The sequence below is a fragment of the Geospiza fortis genome, unplaced genomic scaffold, assembly GCF_000277835.1.
Source record: "Geospiza fortis unplaced genomic scaffold, GeoFor_1.0 scaffold351, whole genome shotgun sequence".
Classification (NCBI taxonomy): Eukaryota; Metazoa; Chordata; class Aves; order Passeriformes; family Thraupidae; genus Geospiza; species Geospiza fortis.
Genome location: NW_005054419.1, coordinates 2,475,644 through 2,485,930, shown reverse-complemented (window position 1 = coordinate 2,485,930; position 10,287 = coordinate 2,475,644). Strand labels below are relative to the sequence as shown.

Below are 10,287 nucleotides of genomic sequence, written 5' to 3'. Positions count from 1 at the left end.
GCAAACTTTTTTCATGAAAAATCCCCACATTTTCCTCATCTGGGACCTAGTACTATGAGTACATTTATTACTCAGCAGAGTCTGAGACCCAAAACACCATCTTCCTGCTAATGCCAGAGACAGGAGGCCTTATGGGCTTTGGGAGACACAAAATCTCAAGGTAGTGCTTAAGAAAAAGGGTGAGAGACCCAGAACAGGAAATTAAAGGTGTCCAGAGTTGCACTTGGGCAAGTCAAGAACAGCATAAAATCCAGTGCTGCCCTGTCTCAGCTGCCCTTACCTGCCCCTCCAGGGAACCCATGACCAAGGCACCTGCACCTTCTCAGCCAGCACAAAACCAGAAACAGCCCAGCGAGAGCTTTGATCAGTGGAAAGGGGAAACCCCATCTGCTTAACTAGAGAGATTAACCAGCAGGGAGAAGGGCAGGAATCCTTAGGGTACCTTTGAGGGACCAGTGATAACAACTTCCTTTGTGTGATTCAGCTCTCTGCAATTCATTTGGCTTAGAGCTGCACTTCACAGGGTGTGCTCCAGACTGCTGGGAAAGCTATTTTGTTTATCACCTAACAGGCAGATAATCCATACCTATCCACTACAATATCACTCTCAGGAGCACCCTCCATTCCAATAAGAATTATCAATTACAGAATCAAGACAATCTGGTTCCCCCTCCTGCCTTCTCAGTTTATTTTCAGAAGAAACATGGAGCTGGCAAATCCCTCTCACATGCTTCCTTTCCTCACTGCAAGTGGATCTTGGCAGAGAAATCCTCTAAAGAAACAAGTGCTGGAGACTTTGCAAACTTCTGGCTGCCAGTAGATGTCATTGCATACCAGCAATGCACCTGCCAGCCAGGGGGCAATGCTGAAAAGAAATACATGTTTTCTAAGTTTATGTAAGGGAAAAAAAGAAAAGGGAACCAAGTTACTAGCACTCTTACACTGCTGAGAATTAAGCTGTCACAATCACAATAAGTATGTGAGCTGACTTTGAGTTGTTTATTGCAATCTGCAGCTGTTATTCTGGGTCACAGAAACCCACAGAATTTATCTAAAACCCTCTAATTATGGTTAAGAAAAAAAACTCCAGCAAACTATGGTTATTTAGCTCTGCAGAATGTGCTTTAACTACAGTTAAGGGGACACAAAAATACTCAGCATGCAGACCAAAATTGGCCACATACACAATAGGATTCAGAACATACTGAGGAAGGCAGTAACTTTACTAGAACTCATCTTTTAATATGAGGATTCTGAGAAGAAATCACAGATATTAAAAACTCCAGTGAACTGCATGACAGCCTTATGAAGTAGATGAGGTATTATTATACAGATGTTTAAGTGCTGGACTGAGAGGTTAAGTGCTCTTAACCAGCACTCAGTAGCTAAGAATAGTTTCTGAGCCAAAGAACAGTTCCAGCACAAAAAAAAAAGACAACAAACCAAAAAAACCCCAAAACCCAAAACATATATATATAAAATCCCTGCAGATTGTGCTTTCACTTTGCCTTACCAGGTCAGTTTTACTCACGTTGCCTTTTATTCTGCAATAAAATAAGAAGACCTGAGCACTGAGAACATGAGAACTCAACCCTGAGGAGGCAACGTTTCCATAGCCACTGTCTCCAGGGAACATCAGTGACAGGGCATTGGGGTTTTGTTTTGTCTTCAAATTTCAACTCAATATTACCTCTAAACTTGGAGATGTTTTCCCATTTTGTTACTGTCAAGAAGCGCTCACTGAAGGAGCCAGCATGGATGCTGATGTACCAAGGTTCCTACAGCCTGCTTCTGCCTTATCCTCTCTGGAGAAACCCTTCAGGTCTCCAGTTCTGGGTAAACTGGGTGGCATTTGTGAGTTTGGGGACTTGGTGACGCTACCTGAACACCACAGCACAGCAACCGAAGCAAGGTCTGTAACCTCACTGGAGCATCTTCCCTGTACTGGGCTCACCATTTCAGCAATGAAAAGGACACACATTTCTCTTGAAGTGATAATCAGCTTTATTTGGAAGCTGCAGGAAAAAAGACTATTTCTTGGTTCATGTAGGCTTAGGTCCCACATCATTTAATAGCTCAGACAACACATCCTGCTATTAGAAGTTCAAGCTGGTTGCTTCCCCTCCTTTGTACTGAAGCTGTTTTCAAGCTTTCATCTCTGGCCCTTGGATCTAAATTATCATTGCCAGCCTGAGCCTTACCTGCCAGTGTGAGCTTTACCTGCCAGTAAATCACACACACCATCTTCCTGGTCCCAAAATGCATCCCTTAAAAATACACAGATGAAAGCTCTCTTTCTCCATTGAACCAGCTTGCAGCACTTTTTGCAGGCAGAACTGCACTCATTTTCTTGTGTCCCAGGTTGCTGGATGCTGGCCAGCCCTGATCTAAAGGCACAGTGCTCGTGCTAATTTGGTAAGTCCTGCTGACAGCACAGCACATGGGTAAAAAAGCAACAGGGCTTTCAGGTCAGGCCTTTGGTATATTCAGCTGCCTGTGGGCAGACAGAGCACAGGGCTGTGTGTGGAGACACTGTATCTAACAGAGCAGATTTCCACAGCTTTTCCAGAAGCCCTAAAAATGGCAATAACTCCAATTTGGAAGAGAAGGGAAGGGGAAGCAAAGCCTCTGTTAGAAGGATCTAACAGGCATGATATACAGACCTGGAGGAAAAAAGGCTCTTCAGCTTAATTTTGGGGGAACAAAGACTAGCTGCTCTGCTCAAGGTCATTAGAGCCAAGTTCCAAGTCTGGATGTCCCACAGTCTAGCCCAGAGCCTGAACTATCTGCCTGCTTTTTCTTTTCTATGCTTGGCCTTGCAGTCACTGCATCTCTAATAAGCCAAGACACTTCAGAGGTTTTATTCTCCTTAGAAATGCTATAATAGTCCTTCTGCATTTTTATCAGAGTCATTGGCATGAAAAAAAATTGCTAGGAGAATACAGACTTTATCTACTAAAGTTGTTTCTCATATTCATTGCTGCCTGTGTGATTATTAGCATGAAGGAAAACAGATAAAGCGCAAAAGGAAAGCCTGGATACTCTTGGAAACTCATTAGTGAGGGAAGTCCCAGTGCAAAACATAATGAAACCTTCATCCACCACCTTTGCAGAAGATGGGTGCCCATGCTTAGAGGTTTTTTTCCTCTGATTAATTGGTTTCCTGTGGAAAAATCATGGTAGTGATCACTTGATCCACTTGTTTCATGATACCTTTTTCATGCTTTCTGCTCTTCTTCAACAGCTGTGAGTATTGTTGGTCTACGCCCTGAACAAACTATGGAAATTTCTGTCCCTTTCTGGGCAACGAAGGTTTTAGGAATATTCAAGAGTTATACTAAAGTCTAAGAATAGCTACCAGCAGTCAAGACAAAGGTGCAGTGAGCTCCTGGCCCATCTGCCTCAGTTCTCCTCATGGGAGACTTCTCAAACCTTCTGTCCTGTCACCAATTACATTTTGCAGAGCTCCACTGACATCCTGAAGAAGAAAATGTCTTTGTTCTCACTAGAGGTTGACAGATGTCTCTCTCTAATTAATCGTATACACTGTTTCAAACACAAAATTTTAACCTCCAGAACAGTCTGCAAAGAGGTGTTTCAATACCTGGTGGATGAAAGGCTACTTCATTTTGTTCATTTTAAACTTGCTATAAAGGTAGCTTAGTTTGCAGTCCCTTCAGTTTTACAACAGAAGAAAGAGTGAAAAATAATTTCCCACTAATATCTCCATACCACTCAAAGTTTGACAGATTTGTGTCTTACTCCCCCTAAAGTCATCACATTTCCAAGCACCTTCCTGCCTACAGAACCTTTTCACTGCTCTTGGCCTTTGAGATGCTGGAAGGGTGTCTCAGCACCATTGTATAATGCTCAGTCCTTTGCAAGACAAAGGCAGAAGTTTTTGAGAGCCTCCCAGTTAAATTTTGCATGGAGGCATTAGAAGGGCTGGCTCGTGATGTGGATGGCTGTGCCCCAGGAATGCAGACCTCATGCTCTACAGAACCTCCCTTGTCAGACATGAATTCTCTGACTTTGATCGAGTTACTGAAACCCCCTTTTGCTTGAATGGTCCTCAGAAATGCTCTCCAGCTGCTCCTGCTGCCCTCACTCTCTCCTGCCCCTGCTCCTCTTGAATCAATAGGGATTTGAGATGTGAGTTATAACCCTTCCAGAATCAGCCCATCTGGTTTAGCAGATAGCCACTTGAATAACCTCCAGAATAAAGCTAAAGCATTCCTTTTCATGGTGATGAGGTTACAGAATTGGATATTTACCCACATATAATCATCAGTTCAACGAAGCATTTGCAAAAGTGAATGAACACACAGTAAAGGGACATAGATTTATGAGCAGAAATATGACAGTCTACATCTAATGTGAAAGGGATTAAGAACTCCAAGGGCTGAAAGATGACAGTCAACAATGGAAATTTAAGATCCAATATAGAGCAGCAATAGGTGAATCCCACCTCTCCAGGAAATCCACTTGAGAGTGGTTTACAAGGGCACCTGTAGATGCATTATGTTTTTTTCTTTTTAATATCTGTGCACAATAACTTGGCTGCATATGCATGCTTCTGTACAAAAAAAAAAAAGTATCCTCCATCATTCTGAGCTATTTAAGCCTGGCAGAACATGCCAGGCTGCTGCTTGAACCATGAGTTTCCTGGGTACAAAAGTTACACAAGTCCTCATGTCAACATGAATTAGGTTTTCAGCCACAGCTGCTATTATCTCAGGGTTTGCCACTAATGATGTGCTTGACATGTTATATATGCTAATACAAGCATCCTTTTGGCTTTAACTTGGTGATATAACCAAGGTGATGACCTGGAGAAGCAAGGCCAATACCTCTCCTGTCCTTCTGGTAAAGCACAGGATTTTCCCCTGTACAAATGCCTCAGACCTCACATAAATACCATACAAACAGTACTTGGCAACAGCATGGTCTGACAGGTGTTTGGCACTGGCACAGCTGGAGAGCAAGACTGTAATAAGGGGGTGATTTTAATCTTGTCATCTCGGTATTTGCAAAGGTGAGACCACTTTGTTCCATCAACATTTAGGATGTGAGCCTTGTCCTTTTAAAGGATCCCACAGCACATGCATGGCAACAACCACACAGACTGCAGCTGTTAGTAAAGTCCAGCATCTCTGATCCAGCTTTCCAGCACTGGCTCATACCCATATAAATCAAGGAAACAAACCTGTCACAGCCAAAGTGAGAAAGAAACGAGATTTCCTGCTTGTGCAGCCATTGCATCACAACAGGCAAACAAAGGAGACACCTGAATCCTCTCCTTCCAGGTGTTCTCCTCTCTGGGAAGGTTTTAATTCCATAGGTTATTTTACTTTGATGGTAACTGGCATTGCAGGCACTTGCAGCGCTGCTCCTTGTGATTCTGGCCATTTCTTGGGCACTGGAACAGACTGCAGGGACATGGTCACAGCACCAAGCCTGTCAGAGCTCAAGAAGCATCTGGATTGTGCTCTTAGTTTAGTTTAAGTAGTCCTAGAAGGAGCAGGGAGTTGAATTAGATGATCCATATGGATTCCTTCCAACCTGACATAGTCTGTGATTTTATGATTCTATATCCTGAGGCTCTCTTTTTAATCCAGCCAACAACATACAGCTGATAAATCTTCGCCCTGCATCAGGAACAGCACTGACACTGAGCCATTGGGTACACATGGGGCAAAAACATCCTGGGTCCCATAAACCCTCCCTGAACAGATGAGAACAAGCTGCCTCAACTGGCAGAGGTACCAAATAAACACAACAAGCTGACCATAAACTCAGCATCCTCCAAGCCTACACATTTCTTTGGGCACTCAGTGCTGTTTGGCTACTCCAGCTGAAGAAGCTCTGAACCTACTGTGACATCTCTCTATTTTTCCCCCTCCAGATCTGAAAACCTATTTGTCTATGCATGGAAATAATACAGATGGAATTATATTTTCTGACATTTTTTCTGTAGAGTTCAAAACAGAAGAAAACAAGAACTTGCTTCAACTACAGCACAACTAATACCATAAACATTATGTTTCCCACCACACTGCTGGCTCTCACCACCTGACAAACATGAGCTGGTTTCCAAAGGCTGAATCCTGAGTCTCAAAGGCTAAATAGTGTCTGTCAGTGGGAGGACTGCAGGAAAATGAATGTAGAGATATGGTTTTTATGGCCCCCATGTTTGTAGCCTGGCTCAATAAAACTTCCTGCCATGAGCAACTGGCATTTCAATTGTAATTTCACATGATGAATTACCACTATATACAATCAATATATCATAACCATAGAAAGAGCAAATGAGAAGCTGCATTGGGCATAAATGCCATGTTCTCTCTAGTGCAGCATTCTTCCTTCCCAATCACAATCCAATATTGTTTGAAATTCTCTGAGCAATTGAGTAGCCACAGATTCCCTGAAAAACATCCCAATAGATTCTTAATCTTAGTTTCAATATGAACCTTGACTTCCTCCTTAATACGTTCGTCTCCTATCCTGTCAATCTTTTTCGATTGTTCCTTGCAACTTGAAATTTCATTTTGATCATAAGGAAAACACCCTTAACCAGGTGTGATACAGAGCTACAGACACAAAGAGCTAATTCTCTTCTGAAGTCTAGGCATCAAGACTCTTTTTTTTTTTTTTGTGCAGAATGGAAAGTTTGTAGCCAAAATTGCCTTGAAATCACCATCTTTTTAAAATGCAAATTAATCCAGTCCTACTACTTGTTTCCCACTGTTAATCACCAATGAAAGAGTTTTCCAAGATAGATGACACAGAAATTTTCAGTGGTTATTCCGTATCCCCAGTTTTAACCTCAAAGTCTTATTACTCTGTCCTGCCTAATATCTGAGGTAAAATTAATCCAGCTTTTTTCATTCAGTTTATTAATGAAAAGATCCAATTGGAAGAAAGACTATGACAGACTTCTCATAAGCCAAATTTAGTCATGCTGAAAAATTCAGTAAACTCAAAATTATGCTTTCTTTCTGTTTTTCATCCTTCCGGCCAATTTCTCTTGTGCATTATCCTCCACAAACTCACTGCTGTTTATACAAAGGAAAGATTATGATTTCAATTTGATCAGATTTTCCATGCTCAATGCACAAAGAAACTCAAAGAACACGAAGGGGAGAAAGCAATGAACACTCAAAAGCTTTTCTGCAGAAGGAGGCATAAAGGTTCCGTACAAAGATCCAACTGTGTCACATCTTTTGTATCCTATGCACTCCAAAAGCAACCTCTGAACTACAGCAGGCAACAGCAAGCAACTCATTTGTTGGACCAGTGAAGGATTAGATCTTACCTTTTCTCCTTTCTCTCCTATGCCATAGGCTTTGCCCTAGAAATGAAAGAAAAAAGAGGGGAAAATGTAAATTTGAGAACAAGGGTATCAAACAACACTACAGATACATATTTCATATTTTCCTTGTTATGCATCCAAGATCTATCTCTCTTTATATACAGACATACAAGTCACTTCAAAATTACTATAGGGAAAGCAATTTTCTTTGGGCATAATAATTCAGTGACAAATTAAACTAAAAATTTATCCCAAATTCTCCTACTGCAGCCAGAAAAACATCTTATTTTTTATTCATAGAAGAGCATGATGTTACATTTCCAAATGCAAAGTTGCCAACAACGCTTACTGGAATGAATTTTACATAGGGTTAAAGATTTTTTTGCCTAAAATCTCAGCCTGGCATTTGCATTAATTACAGCTGGGGGAGGCTGTGTCTTGGTCATCTGAATGTAAAAAGTCAAGAGAGATTTGCATCTTCTCTGTGTTCAGTTGCCTCATATTGTCCCCCAGCAGATGTGCAGCTGTGGTAATCAAGTGCATCCAAGTTACATCTTTATTAGAAGGTCAATATTAAGTCAGTTATCAGCTGTACTCAGGGATGAAACCTCCATTTGCCCCTCTCCAAGAGAGGCCAGTGAGTGCCAGGGAGATCAAACTCCTCCTGGGATTGGGCACACAATGCTGTGAACAGGTTCTCACTATGAAGGAGAAAACAACTACTCACATTTTCATCTCCTTTAGCAAAATCATTGGATATTTCTTACTTACTGACTCTCCTTTTTCTCCTCGGAGTCCAGGAAGCCCTGGGATGCCTCTTTCTCCCTTGAAATTGAAAATGTGTTAATATCACATAGGTAATTCACTCCTTTCTTAGACATAGAAGGAAAGTGATACAACAAGGGTTTACTGAAATAATGGACACTTTTGGTTTCACCAGTCTCTACAGCCAAGATTTCAGCTCCTGCCCTAAGGACTGGGTGTACCTAATTGCATGGCTTGAAAACATCCAAGTTTTCAGATTGATTTTCTCTTTTATTTTTCATATGAAAATACTGGTAGAAGCCTTTGGAGTGCACTAGCAAGGCAGAGAGTTTTCTCCTGTGAAGTACTTCAAATGCCCTTATTTTTTATTAAGAGAGGAAATATTTGCAAAGGTGCTTTGCAGAAGACCTCAAGGGTACATGCCAAAAATGTGCAAAAAATAACCTGAAAATATTGTTAAGATTTTAGAGCTTTTGTTTTTTTTGTAATCCAAACCCCTTGTTTTCAGTCTAAGTTTTCACTAAATTTTCAGAATCAGCTAACCTTTCTCTTCCCTCCCACAAGTGTGCAACACACAGAGTCATTATTCCTGCTTGTTCCAATGGGAGAGAGGGAAAGTAACATAGAAAAGAGACTGTTGGGAAGATACAAGTTAGGATGGTTGGAAAAGTTATAACTGGAGAAGGACATACATAGGGAGGAAAAGAGAAAAATGGTCCAGTAAAAACCAAGCAAAACTTTTTCTTCACTTTTCTCCTAAAAAGGACAGGAGTAAAAGGGATTAAGATTCAAAGATGATCCAAAATTTCGTAAATATTTATTGGATACAGAACTTAAAATGGTGCCAAACCCAGCAAGTGCTGAAAAAATCCCCATAAATCATTTTCACACAATGCTCTGCAGTCTCAAAACTAGAGGAAGGAGACCAGATATATCCACTGCTTGGACAGTTTAAGGCTATGTGCTGTGCTTCCACCAGTTCCTTCAGTTCCTGCAGCACTGGGAGCTGCTGGGGAGCAGAGGGCTCTGCCCACACACTCTGCCCAGATTCTCACCCAAAATGTACAAACCAGAAACGTGCTGTGCTGAGCACCCCATCTCTCACTTACAAATGCAATGTGCTTACCTATTTGTGCACTGTGACTTCAGTACAGACTTAAAATCAAGCTGAAAAAGTCTCAGACCTGGAGCAGGACCCTCCAGAACCAGAGCATCAATAAGTCTGATGACTCCTGTTCTCCCCAGATCTCCCCACATGGACCACAGGAGCATTTAATTTTGTGTCTCTATCAAAGTTATCCTGATCTATGCCCCCTCTAAAAAAAAGTGCTTAGCAACACCAGGAACTGAAAACATTTTCCAGGATCATCCTTTCTTTTCCCTAGGTGAAGAAATGCTTTTGAAAGCACAGGAAATATGAAAGTTTCTTTCTTTAACCTTTCTGCTTTGTTTTTTGCTGAAAGAAAGAAAACTCACAGAGCAAGTCCCATATATACAAAGATTATGCTATGGTCAATTAAGAAGGCTGTGGGAAAATTCACAAAATTTTTTATATGACCATCTCTTTTAAGTAACTTTCTATTTTGGAGGAGAAGATACATCCTGCTAGAGCTTGTCTAATACACTGGACTTCACAAACTTCACAATGGTAGGTAAGACTTGTAATTTCTTTGTGGGCAAAAACACATCTCACAGAGCAAGGATTTTATCTACACTTGGATCAATAGCAGTGCTGGAAGAGAGAAGCAGACTGTTGATCATCAGCCCAGTGCCCCAACCAGCCATCCTGGCTGCCTGCAAACAACACAGCCTGCAGAGGGACTGTGGAAGGAAAATAAATCAGACTGGGCTGTCATTAGCATCTAAAATTTATCAATAGGACCCAGCCTCAGACATATTAGCCAGTTCTGCCACAGCTATTTCCTGCCGAGCTATTTCCCAACACAATTCTTTACCATATCTCATTCCAAAACACATCAGCTGTGTCTCCATGCATTACCCTCACTTTGGCAGTGTGGGTCATTGAGGCAGAGGTGTTTATCTCCCAGAAATATTTTCCACTTTTTTTGATAACTGCAAGCTCTCCTGTTTCTCCCAGCCTTTGAAAGCTTAGAGAAGATCAGAATCACATTATCCTCATCTTTCTCTAATAAATACCAGGTGGTAATGTTGGCAAGCTGCAAATAAACAGAGAATTCTTTGCCAAGGGC

General features: G+C 41.4%; 1 protein-coding gene across 1 annotated transcript in view; it reads right to left on the bottom strand.

The window, feature by feature from the left end:
• Positions 1 to 10,287, bottom strand: part of LOC102044817 (collagen alpha-1(XXII) chain) — a gene marked incomplete at its 3' end in the record, with an annotated part of 130,581 nt that overhangs the window by 22,927 nt on the left and 97,367 nt on the right. Inside the window, exons 11-12 of the mRNA XM_031061611.1 lie at positions 8,084 to 8,137; positions 7,316 to 7,351 (exon numbers count right to left, since the gene is read on the bottom strand). Coding sequence (XP_030917471.1) covers positions 7,316 to 7,351; positions 8,084 to 8,137 — 90 coding nt within the window. The remainder of the gene's footprint in view (positions 1 to 7,315; positions 7,352 to 8,083; positions 8,138 to 10,287) is intronic.